At 51.7% G+C, this 18,778-nt stretch overlaps 1 protein-coding gene across 1 annotated transcript in view; it reads left to right on the forward strand.

The window, feature by feature from the left end:
- The window catches only part of Rassf3 (Ras association domain family member 3), a 65,183-nt gene extending 47,114 nt beyond the window's left edge, over positions 1–18,069 (forward strand). The window contains exons 2-5 of the mRNA XM_028869602.2: positions 9,959–10,066; positions 12,266–12,509; positions 13,961–14,070; positions 15,388–18,069. Coding sequence (XP_028725435.1) covers positions 9,959–10,066; positions 12,266–12,509; positions 13,961–14,070; positions 15,388–15,537 — 612 coding nt within the window. The 3' untranslated portion in view covers positions 15,538–18,069. The remainder of the gene's footprint in view (positions 1–9,958; positions 10,067–12,265; positions 12,510–13,960; positions 14,071–15,387) is intronic.
- The last annotated feature ends 709 nt before the right edge of the window (positions 18,070–18,778 follow it).

Genomic DNA, 18,778 nt, shown 5'->3' on the forward strand with positions numbered 1-18,778 from the left:
CAGGTATGTTCCCGTGGCTTTGTGTGGCTCACTTCCTTCCTGGATTCCAGGCACTCTCTCTTATCTTCATTCTCTCGTTAGTTAATTTTCCTAATCTCCAGCACATTGACTTTGTGGTATTTGATCAAGGGAGCATTGCGGGCAGGTGAAATCGAGTGTTAGATAATGTAGGGGGTGACAGAGAGAGACCACAGTTCAGGGCTGTCAGTAACCGAGGAAACAGAGGCCTAGCGTCGGCACGTTATAGAAACCCCTGGCTCTAGGGAAGCCTGGGCTGGCCTCTGCCCGAGCGCTGACTCACCTGTCCCCTTATTCCTTTGCTAGTCGCCCAGGTAGCATAGCTTGTGTGTGTACGGCCTCTCGCCTCATTCACCCAAAAATAGTGAACAGAGTTAAATCAGCCGTGAATTGTATCGCCATCCCAAAATGGAAGCATCCTACTGACTCCCTTCGGAAACATTTCCACCTGGGGTTTCTAAGGCCGAGTGAGATCTGGTCTGCTTTCTGGTTGTTGGGACCTCAGACCGGGCCACTCCTGGAGAGACGACGGGTCCACCTCCCCGTTTGTTTTCTGGCTCCAAACAAAAGAGTGGCAGTTTGACGATTGGCACACGACCCGGTTCTAAAGCACAGCCATATAGGGTATTGGCGGAGTGGCGACCAGGGCTTTTAAAGAGTGAGGTCATGGAAGGCCCAGATGCAGCTCTTTTAATGTGTATCACAAGCGCAATTAATCTTATTAACATGTTGGGCCTGGGCCTGCTTTCACAGCCCGGGTGTGCCAGGGTATTTAAGGGCCGTGCTTTGAAGGGGCGCTTGCTCTTTGATGATGCAGATGGGTAGCAGGAGCGTATAAAACGTCGCATCTGATACTGGAGAGGCCTTGTGTGCCCTTGCAGATTTATAGCATTTTGAGAATCGAGCAAGAATGTCACAGGGCTTGATAAGACGCTGGAGAGGATAGATTGCAGATGCAGACTTGCAGCCAGATTCATGACCGGGTCTGTTGCAGATGACAAGGCTTGCCTCTGGTCAGGACCCAGCGAGTTGGAACACGGGGCTTCTAGGAGGAAAAGATTTAAAACCACAGCAGGGTTGCTAGAAGCTTTAGAATGTACCGTGGAGGCTTAACCTGTATGTGTAATGCAGTAATGCAGGCCGCACCCATGGGCTGCTGTGGTGAGGATGGCTTCCTGGGGGGGGGGGTGAGGAGCAGGGGACTGCCAGGGTGGCACCGGGAGAGGTTGGTGACAGACAGGGGCTGCGGTGATGTTCAGAGCACACCTGTTCTCATTTCTCTCTGCAGACCCATTCTTAGCAAGTTGCTGTTTTGTTTTCATGGTCTGTTTAATTTTCTTTCTTTTTTTCTTTTTTTTTTTTAATCAATAGTCTAAAATACCCACCAATGTTCTCCCCTGGGGTCGCTGTGACTGTTAACTAGTAGCCTTAGGGACAAAGGATGCTTCACATTACCAGGGATGACAGATGTGTTTCAGGTGTATTGGCAACCCCGAGCCCCCCTCTCCCCTCCCAGAGAATACAGACTGCATAGTTAATAAGACCCAGAACTATTACACACACCGTCATCAGCACTCAGGCCGAGGCCGATGGATGGCAGGTTTGGAGCCAGCTAGGGCTACATGATGAAGGGACAAGAAATATGTCCCTGCTTCATGTGCTCACTGGGTCACAGTTAATGAGCAGCAGTTAGAAGAAGCATGCGGTTCATTCCCTCATTTCAGTCACCGAAGCTCCACGTGGCTCCCGACTGGCTGTTGGCTGGGGCACGACATGGCTGCGGCTGGGTAGTTAGGGTATGGATCGAAAAGTTGGTCCTTGAAAAGACTGTGCAGGGCGCTGCCTCGGTCCCGCTCTGAGTGCGGCGTGTTCACCAGGCAGAGATGTAAATACAGAACTGCGCCCTTTGGCCTTTCCTACATACATATGCACAGGGGCCTCCACTTGGTACACCTGAAGGACTTCCCACCACAGTTCCCATCCGCTTTTCACACTCCGACCCAGTTCAGGAGCACACATAACTCATAGCATGTTTTCAGTCAACTTGGAGCTGTGAGGCATGCCTGTTACCCCCCACAATAGACGTGGAGGCAGGAGTCTCAGCCCCATACATAGCGAGTCTGCAGCTAGCCTGGGGTCCATGGGCTCCTGTCTGGGAAAAACAAAACAACCCCCTACCCCCAAAAAACACCTTTTTTTTTTTTTTTTCCATCACAGGCAATTTATTTTGTTCTATTCATTCACAGTTAATACAGAAAATACTTGGAAACATTTCCATATAATGTTTGACACAGAAATCATCAAATAGAAGTATACAATATTGACAGGAGGCAGTACATTTATAATTTATAACCCCCAAATGTATTTATAAATTAGAAATGGAAAGATCTACAAATGAAGTTATGAAGGTTCACCGAAGTCATTTAATCTGTCAGTTTCTCATTCATTTTTATGTCTTAATAATATTCTATTGTATGAATAAGCCACATTTTATATCTCTCCAGTATTTGATAGCTATTTGAGTTGTTTTAACTTTTTTACTATTGGCAACACACTGCTGTAAACCTTCATGTACATGTTTCATAGGTGCACATTTTCAGTAGTTTGAGGATATATTCCTAAGGGTAGAATTGTTGAGTAACAGAGTAACTATGTTTTGCATTTTGACCAACCACCAAACTGTTTTTCCAAAGTGGCACACCATTTTACAATCTCACCAAATCCTTGTTTTTAAGGCTCTGATTTTTGTACAAAAGCATTCAATCATTCTGTCAGACCAAACCAGGAAAAGTAAGCTATAGTTCAGAGCTGTTCTATTCCATTTACTATGCAAAGCCATTCTTGGCGTTTGCAACTCTCAGCCCCTTTGAGTATTCTTGCAGTGTTCACCTTTTCCTCCACCACTTTTTTTTTTCTTCTTTTTTTTTTCTGGTTTATTTCTATCTATTACAAATGTATAAAAAATCCTCCATCAACGCTGCTGATAGCAGCAGAACCTTGAAAAATATACCTTTGGTTTGCCTCAGAAAAGGAACACATATTGCACTGTAAAGTTTATAAAATTGGCGCAAAACATTGTGGTAATGTTACAATACCAGTTTTAAGAGTTCAGTGACTAATGGGGAGCCAATGGGATACATGCAGAACTGTGAAAGCGATCTCACTTAGCCAGCTGTACACGTAGACTGTAAATCTACACCTTTTAAACATGTCAGCCCTGCCCCTGCTTTTTTTTTTTTTTTTTGGAGTGGTGGTGGTTGAAACAGGGTCTCTCTTTGTAGCCCAGGCTGGACCTAGCTCTGTAGCCCCGGCTGGCCTGGAACTCAGAGCGCCACCACACCCACAGTGAGGACTTGTCTCGCCTGCACCCGCTGCAGCCCGCTCCAGGACGGCAGCAGGAAGTGCCTCTCCAGACAGTGGCCTCCTCTAAGTTAGCCCGTGTGTTAGTTACTTGTCTTGTGGCTACAGCCGGACACAGGAGGAAAGCAACTTAGAGGAGGAAGTTCAAGTGTCAGCTAGAGGGGTGACAGACAGCTAGAGTCACTTGGTCTGCGGTGCCCACCGGGAAGCAGAGAAAGGGGGGGTGGGGCAGTGCTTGGCTGGCTTACCCCCCCCCTCCCCATTTTATTCAGTCCAGGACCTCAGCTCAGTGGGATTGTGCTGGCCACATTCGGGGTGGCCCTCCCCTGCTCCGTTAACCCCCTGCAAGCACCGGCATCCACACAGTGCACCTCGGTAATGCCCTCCACGTTCCTTCCTCCAGCCGGGCGGACGGTTGAAACCTACCGCCCCGCCCCAGCGTCCATTGTCTTACTTCCTCGCTGGAGCCGGGCCTGGCCGGAATGTGTCGATAGGAGTCAGTTCACCTTAACTGGCCCGGAGTCCCAGCCGCGGCCAGGGCCCACTCCTCCAGGCAATGTGCTGTTTGAGGGTGGGCGCTCGGGATGTTCATATTTCTATTTTAGTCTGTCTAACCCCAAGTCTTGGACTCGTTCTGTTTCTATGCCACGGGGCAATCCAAGCTCTTGAGCTCTCAGTGGGCAGTGGCCTGTTTTCAAAACGGGAGGTGGGATGAGAAGTATTCATGATTTCGGCCGGCCTGGTCAGGCTGCCCTCTGATGATGCAGGCTGGACCACGAGGAGAGGGCGGAGCTGCACATACTGATGGTCTGCCTTCCTTACTCCTTAGAAAATCTGTTGTTGTTGTTTTTTTCTTCTTCCTTCGGGCACCCTTGGGGAGGTCTGTAGCTTGTTTATCCCTCTTTCCTCTTTTAAATTTTGTGTAATTAATATCTGTGTGGGTGTGGGGGCACCCCCAAAATGGCACAGGGCAGAGGCCTCCCTTGCGTGGGTTTTGAGACAAGGTCCCTGTCCACTGCTGCTGCGTGCTCCAAGACAGGCTGTCCTGCAGTGTCCGGGGACCCCCTGTCTCTGTCTCCATCTCACCCCGGGAGCTGGGGCATTGCAGATGTGTGCCGCTGTGCCCAACAACTCTCTGAGGGCTTGAGGTCCACACCCAGGTCTTCAGGCTTGCACGACGGGCAGCTTACCCGCTGAGCTGTTTGCAGAGAGTCCTTCACGGGATAGCACCCGGTACCCCGGGTGTCTCACACACGTGCTCTACCCATGACCTATACCCCTGGTGCCTCCTTGTGTCTCAGAGGCTTGTAGTGCCAAGTGCCATGACAGTCCAGCATGCACTCGGGGGTGGGGCACAGGGTTTACCAGGCTGTCCGCCAGGAAGAGGTGGAGGAGATCGAGACTGCCTCCCACAGCTTGAAATGAACTTGGCTCCGAGCTTGGCACCAGTGGGCACTAATAAATAAGTGTCTGATGATGGCTTGTATTGCTCCCTCTCGGCTGTATGAGGTAGATCGTGTTTTTGCACATTTCACAGATGAGAAAGCCAGGGGTCAGAGAGGTCGCCTAACTTGCCTTTGGTCACACGGCTAGCATATGGCAGGGCCACGATTTCAGACCCACGTTTATCTAAACCCTAATTCACATTCCTTCGCTAAGCCGAAACGGAGCTAAGATCCTAAGACAGATCCTTAGACAGATTTTGCAGATCTGTCTTTTTCCGCCCTCTTTTGAAGCCACTTGTATTTTCTCATAATGGTTTGAGCTTCTGTTGTTCCGCGGTTTTGTATTGTGAATTTTGATGTCGCCTCAGAGTTAACCAGAAACAAGTAAGTGATTTCGCAGATCCTCCGTCGGACTTGCAGGGGTCTGTGCTTGGAAAGCCTGACTCATGAGCCTTTGGGAACGCACCTTGGGTGCAGGTCATCTGTGCCTGTGAGGTGGGTGTGTCTCTCCTGAGAAAGTCTCCCCGTGAGAAAACAAACAGCCTGGCACTGTCGGCCCCACCCAGGAAGCGAGGTTGACCCAAATGGTGCTGCTCTTTGGGCGCCCTGGCTGAAATGCCAGGGACGAGCATCGAGTTAGACTTTTGCCTGACAGGACTCTCCCTGTGGCCTCAGACAAAGATACGCCTTGTAACCTGCCCAGCAGACGCTCTGGGGTGTGGCACCAGCCCCTCCCCAGCTGGCTGCCAAGAGCAATAGCCATGCATTATTCACAGGTGGCCGCCCCTGCCCCTGCCCTGCCCTGCCCTGCAGTGAGAGTCCCTCTTATAGTCTACCCTGCCACTCCCGCCACGCCACTGCTTAACCCTGTCTTTGCCTTTTGCCCCCCCCTTCCCACCTCTTTGCCCCACCTGGGCTGCATCTTCTCCCCTCCCCCGCCAGGGTGCTGGACGGGCGCCTATTTGGAAGGATTCTTCCCCAGGTCGGCGGCAGACAAGAGTCTCTCAAAGGCTTAAACCATCTGGGTTTTTTTTTTTTTTTTCCAAGGTAAGGGTCCTCCGGTTTGGACCCTCCCCGAAATCGGCGCCATTTCCCACCCCACCCCATCTGTGCAGGGGAAGCAGCTGAGTTTGTCGGACACATTCAGCCTGGACTCCCCAGAGATAAGCGTGCTCCTTGAGGTGGAGACTGCTGCTGCTCACTGAGTCCCCATGTCTCCCACCGCACCCCGCAAGCACAAGCATGTATGATTGGTACATGAGTAGACACCCCCTCCCCCCATTTTTTTTTTTAAACCCAGCTCTGACATGCTCTGGGCTGCCGCTACTTTCCCACGACGGACTGTCCGTCCATCCGTCCGGTTGATCTTTGAAGAACGAAGTGCTATGCCCAGAAGGGGTCTTGTAGGTCCTGGGCTCCAACTCTTCTCTGAGTGCTTTCTAGTCTTTCCTTGGTTTAACCTCTGAGAAGCAAAGATAACCGCTCCTCTGTGGTCATGTGTGGGTTATCCTGGGGCATGGCTCCTTTGATCTGCCTCAGTGCCCGTGGGCTTCTGATTCCAGGGGGCCTAGGGCCCGGCTCTCGGCCCTGTCTTCACGCTGCCTTTGGGAACTGACTGACTTGACTCAACCCTTCGGTCTGCCCCTTCACCTCTTTTCCTTAGGAGTCTCACCCAGGTGAAGCCCCTGGGATACACATGCTGTGCTTTAGTTAGCGATCTGGGGGCCTGTTAGCTTCCTTGATCCTGTCTGTGGAGCCATGTCCCTCCCTCGGTCTTACGAGAGAGAACAGCATCAGATCATATCTTGGCTGTTAGGTCACCAGCTCTCCAGATAGGACCTACTGCAGACTCCTCGTCTAGCAGGAAATGAGCGAAGAGACCCAGAAGGGCGGGCGAGCAAGCCCCGAGGCCCTGTGGTGGCCGGGGGAGCAGAGCCCGGATCTTGCCGGCACGCTGGTCTTCTGGGTCACTCCACACAGTTGACCTGGTGCTGGTTTGCAGCGCCGGATCAAAGCCTTGTGCTTGCTACCACTCGGCTCTTTCCCTAGTTCTTGTCTGTCTTTTAAAGACAGGGTCTTGCTACGTAGCCTAGGCTAGCCGCTTCCTGAGTGCTGGGATGACCGGCATGTGCTGCCGCCGCCGCCACACCATACCTTTTTGGAATGGTATCCCCTCTGAACCTGTATGGTCTCCGCCTGTGGATTCAACCAACCGGTTGTAACCTCTACTGAATGCACACAGGCTTTTTACCCCCACCTCACTAGCATTGCTTTGGCAATTCAGTGACAGCTGTTTCTGGAACACTGACATTGTATCAGGCGTGGCCAGTAACGGGGATGATTTGAACTGTGTGGGAAGAGGTGCCGAACTTATTTGCAAATCCTGGGCCGTTTCTTTTCATAAGGGACGGAAGCAGTTCGGTATCTATGGAGGAGGCAATGCCCTTTACCCTGTCTCCCGATGAACGATTGTATGTGCTTTGAAGAGCCCCTGGGCAGTTAAAATTTACAAATTGAATGTGTAGACAAGGCTACCTCGTTTCCCTGGTCATCTGTGACCATTGGGTGATTAGTTGTCAGCTGGAAAGAACAGAAAGAGGAGAAGTGGGCTGGGTTTTTTTTTTTTTTTTTTTGTGGTTGTTTTGTTTTGGTTTTTTTTGTTTGTTTGTTTTGTTTTTGAGACAGGGTTTCACTGGGTAGACCAGGCTGGCCTCGAACTCTCAGATATCTGCCTGCCTCTGCCTCCCAGGTGCTAGGTTTAAAGGTATGTGCCAACATGCCTGGCTTGGTCTACACATTTTACACTTACTTAGAATTTTCTTATGAAAAGTCTTAACCCACAGTAACAACAAATATAAGACTGGTGGGGGTGGGGGTGGGATGGGGGGGCTCCATCAATACTGGCAGTGTTCCCAAGGGGCTTCAGGCTTGCCCATGGAGCCAAGGAGATGAGCGTGTTATCTGCGCTGGTATTTCTTCTTCGGTATTGTTTGTGTTCGAGTCCCGGAGACTGTGCCCCAGGCCAGTGTAGAAACTGGAAATGCTGACAGTGGATGTCCATCACACTCATTAGGGCCTAAGAGCCTTTTTATATTCCGGGTGGCATTCCGCCCGGGGGTTCTGGAGTGGCCATTCCTGGTGGATTGATGCCGTTACCACACAGCAATCGTTCAGGGGAACAGCTGTCTGCCTGGAGACTATCCAGTGTGAGCATGGTGAGCCCTGGCCAGCTGGAAGAGGCCTGTCTTCATACTTTCTGTTCGGAGCGTGAACCATCCGAATTTAATTTCTCCTGAAGACGTCTCATCTCTACATCTCTTCCAATCTGCTCCTTGAGTTTGAGCCTGACTGTACGCGTGTTCTTTACATTTTCAAGCGTTTGTCTACACCAGAGCCTTGGAGACCTATCCAGTGTAGTGGAAATGACAGCTAGGACCTGAATTGAGATAGCGCTGGCTCCGGTACCTAGTGGGCACGTCATTGGAAGGGCCGATTGACTATGCAAACCTCTCCTGTTTCTTCCGATCTGAGCTAGTTCATTTGGGGGGAGGATTAAACGGAAGCGCCCACGCGGAGGCCCACGCGGAGACACAGTCTGCCGGACGGTTGGGCTGGTGAGAGTTGCTGGGCTCTGGGGCCAGGCCTCCACCCAGCAGGTTAGTTCGCTTCCTAGAACTCAGTCTTACATGGACACTGGAGTCACTGTGCCAGCTTGGCTGGGAGGCTAGGAGAGTTACATGTTGTCCAGCTGCCAGGTGCCTGGTGCACTTGGCTCGCCAGATGTTACAGTTAGGCCCTGGGATTACACACAGCTGCACCTCTGTTGTCTTAGTTAGGGTTTCCATTGCTAGGGTAAGACTCTGGGGCCAAAAGCAGCTCGGGGAGGAGAGGGTTAACTTCTTGGAGTTTGTAGTTCGCCCTCCTGGGACGTCAGGGTGCAGGGACTCAAAGGCAGGAGCTTGAAGGTAGGAACTTGACCATGGCACCCAAGACCACCAGTCCATGGGCAGCACCGCCCACGGTGAGCCGGGCCCGTCCACATCCATCATCCAATCAAGAAAACGCACCCCGGGCTTGCCCGATGTAGTGGGGGCGTTTTCTCAACTGAAGCTCCCTCTTCCCAAATGACTCTACCTCGTGTCACGTTGACATAAAACTAGGTAGGACACGAGGTTTTCAGGCGATCAGTTCTTAGTGAATTCCAGAGGATCAGGAGTGATTGAACTGGTCAGTATGTCCCCTTTCGGGTTACAGGAGAGAGAAGGCGTGGGGAGAAGACGTAGGCAGGGTGGCGAGAGGGAGGGGTCTGGTCACTTGCATCTTGGCACAGGGACTGTTTGGAAGGTAAGTTACCCTCTGGTGGCTGTGCATGGTGTGGCAGGTCGGTGGCCAGCGCTGCTGGGGAATTGGCACTTAACTACCTGCTGTACTTGCTGCTGATAGGAACTGTAAAGCTGTAGAGACCGTAACATGGATGAAATCTGCTTGGGAGAAGCTCTGCATGGGAATCTTTAACTATTCTTTGAAGCTGGGCACAGTGGCTCACAGCTTTAGTCCCAGCACCCAGGAGGCGGAGGCAGGTCTGGGTTGCTTCCAGGCCAGCCAGGGTTATATAATGAGGCCCTGTCTCAAAGATAAACATGCGCCTGGCGGTGGTGGCACTCTGGAGGCAGAGGCAGGTGGATCTCTGTAAGTTCGAGTGCAGCCTGGTCTACAAAGCAAGTTCCAGGACAACCAAGGATACACAGAGAAACCCTGTCTCAACAAACAAACAAACAAACAAACAAACAAAACAAACAGTTGTTTGAAGTGGAAATGTCTAGTATCTGGTACTGTGCGGAATGATATTTCTGCAGAAGGAAATTTTAGCAAAGACATATTTGCAGAATGATATTCAATGAAATACCGTTTTTTAGTTGCTGATGGATTGATTTCATTTCATTACCCTAGGAACACCAGTGTGGGAAATGAGAGGTGGGTGAGCCTGGTGTCTTTGAAAGTAAAACAGAGCAGTGCACATGTCTCAGGGAGACATGTGCCTGGCTGCTCTTTTGTGGAATGTGGGAGAATCCTGGTTGATCTGCATTTTCCCCCCTGTGGCTGTTCATGCATGACACGATCTGTTTTTCTTCTAGGATGTGGAGAAAGAGAAGGACACTCACAATTACCTCAGCAAAGAGGAAATCAAAGAGAAGGTCCATAAGTACAATTTAGCTGTCACAGACCAGCTGAAGATGACCTTGGTAAGTACTTCCTGGTTCAGCTGGCTCTTGCCGGAAGACAAGTGGGGTCAGGGAGATGGCTCGGGAGGTACAGGCTGGCAGGTTTGATCCCCAAGACCCAAGGGAAGGCCAGATGTTGTGGTGCACATCTGTAACACCAACACGCTGCAGAGAAGTGGAGCGTGGCCCGGTAGCCTGGGATACCCCAGAGCGGCAGCACCAACCACAGACCGAGAGACCCCGCCATGACCCAGTGGGGGAGTCCTCTGATCTCCCCGAACAAGCCGTGGCCCACCTGGGCCCGTGTACAGCCACACACCGGAAAATAACAAGGAATCTATGATTTTTATCGGTTTTAATCTCGTAACAGTCATGGGCAAGATAGGTAGAACAGGAAAATAGGGTATTTTTGCAATTTTCAAAATTTAATATCTTTGTAGCCGAGGTTGAAAAATCGATGATTATGTTAACACACCACCACCACCACCACCGCAAAAAAATAAAATAAAAGTAAAAATAAAGTGAAATTTAGGTGGTGAGGTGGCTCAGAGGAAAAGCCACTTGCTGCCCAAGCCTGATGATGATCCTTGGACCGCGTATGAGGGTGAAAAAAGAACTCCCCAGAGTTGCCTGTTTCAATAGATTTGTGGTTCCGCCCTGCCAGGGGATCTTGGGCGTTCCTAATCTTCCTGAAGTGGCTCCGACTCTAATGAGACTTCCTTTGCTTTCCACCCGGTCGGTCGGTGTAGACAGACATGGAAGCATCTGGAGGATTGTGTGCCCGTGGATCGGAATGTAGTCTAGCCCAGCGCTTTCTCCCCTGGCTGTCCACAGCACACGGGGCACGCAGCGTTCAGCTTCCTTCGGGGTGGTGTCACGGGGCTCTACAACACTGTCCCACACCGTGGGGAGGTCGGAGGGCCAGGGTTCAGTGACAGTGAACGGCAAAGCTCCTGTCTCCGTGACGGCTTCCTGTGGTCTCCAGACTGGATCAAGCTTCACCCACCCATGTAGACACACACGTGCGCACACACACACACCACGACATCTGCCGTCCACTGGTGTCATTTTCACACACACACACACACACACACACACACACCACGACATCTGCCGTCCACTGGCGCCATTTTTCCAGGGCTGTGGACCCCAGTCTGTTCATCTACTGCCTGTGAACTGGCAGAGTCAATCTTTGAAAGGACAGAGTGACCTGCTTACAACTCACCCAAGTGGACTCTGTAACCTGTGGGCTGGAGCTTTCACATGTAAAGTGATGAAAGACATCTCTCCAGTGGCCTTAAAGCCACCAGGAGAGGCGGGGGTAGATAACCCCAAGTCAGCCTGCCCTGCCCGCTCTCTTCCCTCCTTCTTTCCTTCTCTCCCTCCCTCTCCCTCCCTCCCTCCCTCCCTTCGATTTATCTTACTTATGTGTATACATGTGTCTTTGTGAGGAGCATGGGTGCCCTTGGAGGCCAGAAACATACACACAAGGATAAACAAGGAAATTTGTAAATTGATCTTGAAGAAAATAAGAAAGATAACGGAAGTTCTTAAAAGTTCTACCATATAGTATTTATTCAATCAACACCGATGATTTGTTGTAATAACACCTGATAGTGAAGTGTTCTTATAAAAGCCAAGGCTAGACCATCAGCGACTGTGACAGCTAAGACGTGCCGCCCCAATGTGTGTGGTAAGCCATGCCTGTGCTTCGCACGGCTCGGATCCGCTTCAAAGGAGCCCGACATGCATGGCGTGCTGTGTGCTAAGGGGTACTTACCGGTTTGGTGGAGGGGTCACCTGGTATGTGTCCTCATTACCACTGGGGATAAAGCCAGCCTGTTTTCCTGGTGCCAGCTCATTGCTGACGTGGGGTCTCAGAGCCCTCTCTGTGACCTTCCTTGAGCGCTGAGTGGAGTCGGGCAGACGGGTGCCGCACAGGGGCCGTGTCCTCCCAGATGGGTGCTGCCCCGGCTCACGGGACTTCGGAGGCTCGAGCCTCAGGGCTGGCGAGCTGCAGGGCTAGCCCGTTTCCCAGGCAGCGTTTTCTCCGCGGCATCAGCCGGAAGTTGATCTGGTGTTGATCCCTCACTGAGGTCGTCCCTGTCTGAGCGCGGACTGGGGAAGAGCTGTTGGCCCTCCCATTGGTCTAGGATACTCTCTTTTCCCCATCCTGCCTAACCACCCGCTCAGTGTGACCTCCCTCTCTCCCCTCTCCAGAAGTCGAACGGGGTTTACACTGGCTTCATTAACGTGCAGATGGAGCTCTGCAAACCCACCCCGACCCCTGCCAGCCCCGGGAGACTCCCGCCCAGTGGCGGCGGCGGCGGCTGCATGAACACACTTCACATCAGCAGCACGAACACCGTGGGAGAAGTGATCGAGGCCTTGCTCAAGAAGTTCCTGGTGACCGAGAGCCCCTCCAAGTTTGCACTTTACAAGCGCTGCCACCGGGAAGACCAAGGTGCGTGGCCACACTCAGAACGGAGCGGAAGCGGTCTGTCTGCTCTGTTTATGTCGTTCGTGTGTGTTCGTTAGCAGAGGGACAGCTGAGAGATGCCGTCAACCCGCCAGAGCCCGGGCGGGCGGGGGACAGACTGCGGAAGCCACACTCCTGTGGCAGACCTTTGTGTTGACGGGCTGTCTGTTTTGAGTGGAAGAGTTGATCGAGGGGCTGTGGGGGGCATGTGTGCAGGATTTGCTGGTGTGCACAGAGGGACAGGCTTGGTGACAGGGATGTTAATGTCCTTTAGGACACAAAAGAACACTTGTGTGGTTGAACACTTCAGGAATGCTTTCCCATGTGAAGTCCACGAGCACACGCAGTGGCTTGATGGGCCGGGAGGCACGCGTGGGACTCATTGAACCGACACGTGGAAAAGAATGACCCGGGGTCCGTCCGAACTTTTATGTCCGTGCCCAGTGCCTAGAAGGAATATTAGGTCCCCTCATGAAATGGGGTGGGATGTCCTGGGTGAGGTGTTTGAGCGGAGGTTGGTGTTTATGACTCACACGCTCTGTGCTGACCAGGAAGTGCACCACGTATCAGCGAGCTGTTTAAGCTTTCTCCAGTTTTCCTCCGGGAAAAGCCTAGAGCAGCCACAGAGGAACATGTACTGAGTTGGACATGATGGTGATGGCCTTCAGCGGCACAGGGTGACGGGCACTCGGCTTCTCTCTGGGGGTGTGCATTTGTTAAACACAGGCCCCCCCCCAGAGCAGAAAGACGGGCAAGTCAGAGTTACGGCCCCCCCTCCCGAAGCCATGGGCTCAGCATGCGTCTGAAGTCCCAAGGGGTGACATTTTCAGCTTGCCGGCCACTTGGCCAGCTCGGCTGGACATCAGCTGCATGATGTAAAGTGTCCTGCTGAACCGTCACCCTGCGGCTGGCGTGTCTTTGGACACTAGGGTGCGTCTGTGCGGACACACTGTGTGTGTGTGTGTGTGTGTGTGTGTGTGTGTGTGTGTGTGTGTGTGTGTGTGTGTGTGACAAGGGCCTGGCTTGCCCGTCCGCCAGTTCTGGATCTGCAAAGAGGTCTGCTCCTCGAGCCTTGGGTTCATGTTATTTGGTTGAGATATTTTCATTGTTTTTAAAGGGGTTAAGATCTTCCCCCCAAAAAAAACTTTTCCATTTTCCTGATTTGGGGGGGGGGCAGAGTTATCATAAGCATATTTGGGGCAAGTTCCTGCTTTAGTTTATTATTGGATCTCATTTCCTCCTCGTCAGGGCACGGCGTGTGTATGCTGGGTGGGTTGTTCGCTGTGGGCCCGTGGTGTGAGAGAATGGTGATACAGAGTCTCGGATGTGCACTGTGGTGTGGGATGTGTCCGGACGAGGGGTGGGTGTGTGTGTGGGGGTCCCTGTCTCAGAATCGCCGTGGTCCCCCGTAACGTGCTCTCTGTCTCCTTTGCCAGTGTATGCCTGCAAGCTCTCCGACCGGGAACACCCCCTCTACCTGCGCTTGGTGGCCGGACCCAGGACCGACACGCTCAGTTTCGTTCTTCGAGAACATGAAATTGGAGAGGTGAGCAAGGAACTGTTGACAAGGGCGTCAGCCTGCACACCACAGCCGGCCTGCTTCATTGCTGTGCAAGGACGGTGTGTGTGTGTGTGTGTGTGTGTGTGTGTGTGTGTGTGTGTGTGTGTGTGTGTGAATTTTGAATCTCCCAAAATGAACCCCAAGTTCGCTTACAGTGTAATTCTCTTCGATCATTCTGTTGCCCAGTGCTCTTCAGGAGTCAGAGGAAGTAACAGTTCTTACTTGTCCCCATGCAGAGAGCCATGTTTACTTCTTCCCAGCTCCACAGGACTAATCCAGCCTCCCCTCCCCTACACGTCTGCTACTAAGACAAGACTCCAGGCCAGTTTCCTTCTGAAGGGAAACCCCACATGCGCGGCCACAGAATCCTCTGCCCTCTCCACCCAGTCAGATGACCTAGGAGTTCTGGGTGCGCGAGCGCCCTTTTCTCTCCAGGGAGGAGGTAGTGGGGTGCCCCTTGGGAGACATTTCAGACTGCCCCGTAGATCATCTGTGAGCTTTCAGTGATCCTCGACAAAGTGTCCAGCCCAGGTCCTCAACTCCTGAAGTGAGGCGTGTCCCGTGGCCTCGTCAGTCTGGGAGGCCGGGAGAACAGCCTTGCTGGCTTAGATGGCGGGAGATCAGCACTGTGGTTAGATGGAGGACACGACCTGAGGCGAACCTTCTGATTATTCTAGCCTCCCATGCAAAGTGATCCATAAAGTGCTACTAAATACTTCTTTTAAAATGATTATTATTAGCTGGGCGGTGGTGGCGCACGCCTTTAATCGAGGCAGAGGCAGAGGCAGGTGGATCTCTGTGAGTTCAAGGCTAGCCTGGTCTACAAAGTGAATGCCAGGACTGTTAGAGAAACTCTGTCTGGAAAACCCAATATGTATGTATGTATGTATGTATGCATGCATATTATTATTATTATTATTATTATTATTATTATTATTATTATTAGTGTGTGTGATATGTGTTCATGGACATGTGTACCATAGCACACACATAGAGATCACATATATATGTATATATAAAAGATTGTAGGAGAGGAAGAAGGCGAGACTGTGACCCCAGATGCAGATATGGGGAGTCCATCTCCGGGACCCCCCCCCCCCCACTTTCTTATAGTCCGAGTTCTGCTGGGCTTGGTGTCACATGCTGTCAGACCAGCGCTGAGGCAGAGGATCGTGAGTTCAAGACTAGACAGTGCTACAGAGCCAAACCTTTGTCCCTGGGGAGACAAGACAAGAAGGAGCTGAGGTCATGGCGTCCGGACTCTGAGTTCAACCTGGCATTTTCCTCTCTGCCCCCCCACAGTGGGAAGCCTTCAGTCTCCCGGAGCTGCAGAACTTCCTGCGCATCTTGGACAAGGAGGAGGACGAGCAGCTGCAGAGCCTGAGGCGCCGCTATTCAGCCTACAGGCAGAAGCTGGAGGAAGCCCTGGGCGAGGGCTGGAAGCCCGGCTAAGGCCGGGGGCCGCCTGCCAGGAAGGCACAGCCCGGACCGCGAAAGAGCAGGGCCGCCCCTCTTCCTCAGAGAGCTGCTTTGGTGCCCGCCCCGCCGTGCTGGGTGGGGGCTCCCTCTCTTCTCTCCAGACACAGTTGCCACAGCTTGGTCACACGGCATCATCCTGCGCCTCACGAACTGGCCCACGGGACTCTGCGAGCTTGTTCTGTTCCGGCATGGCGATGTTACCTCCTGCAGGCTGTGAGCCTGTGGTCCTCAGGCGCATCCCGGACTGCTTGGAAGCATGAACTCTGGCTTGATTTCCCTTGATTTCTTCTAGTTACTTGGATTATGTGATTTTATTTTATTTTATTTTATTTTTTGTTAAGCTTCGGGGTGTGCAGATTAACATGCAATCTTCGAATACTCGTCCTGTGGCGAAACTACCTGCTTGGAGCAGCCTGTCCACGTGATCTGAAAGACACGGGAATGTGGGTACTCTGGGGGGACCGGGGAAAGCTTTTGTAAGAGGTTCGACAAAGAAAGCAAAGAGCATGTTGAGAAGGTAGAGGGGAGGCGAGAGCCCACGGCGGCTTGGCAAGGTCGCGCGGCTTCTACGTTAGCCATAGAGGAGGAAGGGACATTTGTCTGTAAAGGAGTTAGAAGCATCCAGGGTGGACGTTAGGCCCATTTTGAGATTGGCGGATTTGCTAATGGTAAAGTGTGGAGTCAGAACCGACCAGCTAGGCGCTAAACCCGAAGGGAGGGATCCGTGAACGGCAGCTGACCTGCCGTGGATGTACCCTTGACCGAGGTGATCCAGAGTTAGGCCTCCTGCAGCTGGATCTGGCCTCTGCGCACCAAGTCCCTGACCCCAATGGTGTGGAGTGGATGATGGTCTCCGGGTGTAGCTTCTCTGTGTAGGTAGGGCTTGACCATGGCTGATTCCTGTTAAATGTAGTCCCCCCGCACCCCCCAGAGGTTGTTCTCGGTTAAAAAGGTGAGGTAAGGGCGGCTGTTTCCCCTCCGCTGTTAGCTAGAAGATGTATCAAGTCCAGGGCTCACAGCAGACTTTGTGACAATCACTCCCCCCCCCCCATTCCACCCTTCCTTTCCCCTGCCCCCCCCCATGACTCCCTACCCTCCACCCCTCACCAAAATTCTTACAGAGTAGAGGACAGGGTGCTGATTAAAAACCCAATCCACCACATCCTTGCCTCTCAGAGACTCGACTAAGGGCCCCGAGGAAGGAGTGTCCACACCCAGCTGACCGCACAGCAGGCCTTCATTATGGAGCTATTTTAACCAACGTCGTGTGCGTGTTCCTTCCAACCAAAGAAAGGGATGTGCAATAGAAACCTGCCTGAAGGTGGGCGCGGTCGCCTCCTCCGAGAGCAGAGGGAAGGGTGTGCTGGGCTCCCGGAGGGGCCTTACAGTCAGTCTGTTTTTAGTCTAGATAGATGATGATGATGTTTATAAATTCCCAAGGAATTGTTAACGCGGTGACACTTAATGGATTCTTTTGGAAATTCCAAGGTGCTCCAGTTCTTTGCCTTTCTCTGAACCGTGCCTTTGACTGAGTATCTGTCCCATCGCGGTGGCTCCTCCTGACCTGTCGGGGACCATCATCCTGTGGGAGGCAGAGCCACGTGTGGGTTTATGCTCCACAAGCTCCCGAGACAATCGGATCTTCTAAGCTATTAGGAAGAGTTGGAAAAAAACAAAAACCAGTAGAACTAGCTATAAAATATGAATGGCACATCTTGTTTAATTTTGCATGTCATTTCTTTCTAGTGCATCCGTGAGACTTTAATGACATTGTCACCCAACACTCTGCCTTTGTTGTTCAGGGAATGCCTTCGTGGTGTCTGGGCTGGTTTGGCTGTGAGGCTGTGGGTTTGCGTCTGCGGTCGCCAGCCAACCACCTGGTCTTCTGATCAATTCCTCCTCCGAGTAAGCTTGGAGTTGGTGAGCGTTAGTTCTTTAGTTTAAGACCCTGTTAGAACCTAAAAGTAGTAGCTGATGGTTATCTGTGAATTTTTTTTTTCCTTACTTGAAGTAGAGTGTGTGTGATGCAGGAATCCTCATCCGTATCCATCCCAACCTCGCTCGCTCGCTGTCACGTGCACTACACCTTGTGAAACTTTACTGTATGAAGACCTGCCAGTTCCTGGTTCCGGACGACTGCTGTTCCCTCCCGAACACTGGTTACTAGGTTACTAGAGCAGCGTTTTTTAACGCGTCCAAGAAGGAAAAGAGCCCCGGAGGCCAAAGATCCTGATTTTTTTTTTTCCCCACCACTGTTCAAACCCTCACGTGAAAGGAAGCTGAGCTTTGCTGTGATACCGTTTTCTGTTCAGAATGTGATGGTACCGGACCGGCGTTAAAATGAAGGGCAGAGTGGCAGGGGAGCATTTGGAATCTAGACGTTCAAAGCTATATTTATAATGATGAGTTTAAGTTTTATTTTTATAGGGAAGATTTTTCTCCCCTGAAATTGTGTCTGGAATGGCAAAATTGTTTCTATTATTAAAAATTGAAGTTGTTAGTTGATATTTGTATGTCTTTATTTATGATAATATTTATATACTCACCGTTTTTGGACAAGCTTTTTTTTTGGGGTGGGGAGAAAAAAACTACTAGAAGTCAATAATGTTTACAAGGGTTTTTGTTTGTTTGTTTTGTTGTTTTCTGGGGAGAGGATACAACATTCTTCCAGATATCATTTTTTTTAAATTTTTTTTTGGTTTTTTGTTTTTTCGAGACAGGGTTTCTCTACGTAGTTTTGCGCCTTTCCTGGAGCTCACTCTGTAGCCCGGGCTGGCCTTGAACTCACAGCGATTCGCCTGGCTCTGCCTCCCGAGTGCTGGGATTAGAGGTGTGCGCTGCCGCCGCCGCCAGGCTTCATTTTTGTTTCTTGTTCTAGCCCCAGTCTGCCTGTCCCGGGCATTAATTAAGCTTGTTTTCCTTGTGAACTACGGATGCATTGGAAACTGTAGAAAGCCGTGCGCACACTAGAGAGTGATTGGGAAGCGTCCTGTGCCTACCGACAACAGCCGGGTAGTCCTTAGAACCCCCAGCCCACCCCTGCCGTTTTCCACCTGAACGGCCGCAGCAGCAGCAGGAAGTGTCTGGCTGCGTTCCTGCAGCCGCTTTTACAAATGGGAAGGAGAAGTCTTCTTGGAGTTGGCGTGGCTGACCTCCCAGTGTTCCCTCTCCAAGGCTGCTGACCGTGTTCTCGGCTCTACTGCCCCCTAGAGGT

The sequence above is a fragment of the Peromyscus leucopus genome, chromosome 18 (assembly GCF_004664715.2).
Source record: "Peromyscus leucopus breed LL Stock chromosome 18, UCI_PerLeu_2.1, whole genome shotgun sequence".
Classification (NCBI taxonomy): domain Eukaryota; kingdom Metazoa; phylum Chordata; class Mammalia; order Rodentia; family Cricetidae; genus Peromyscus; species Peromyscus leucopus.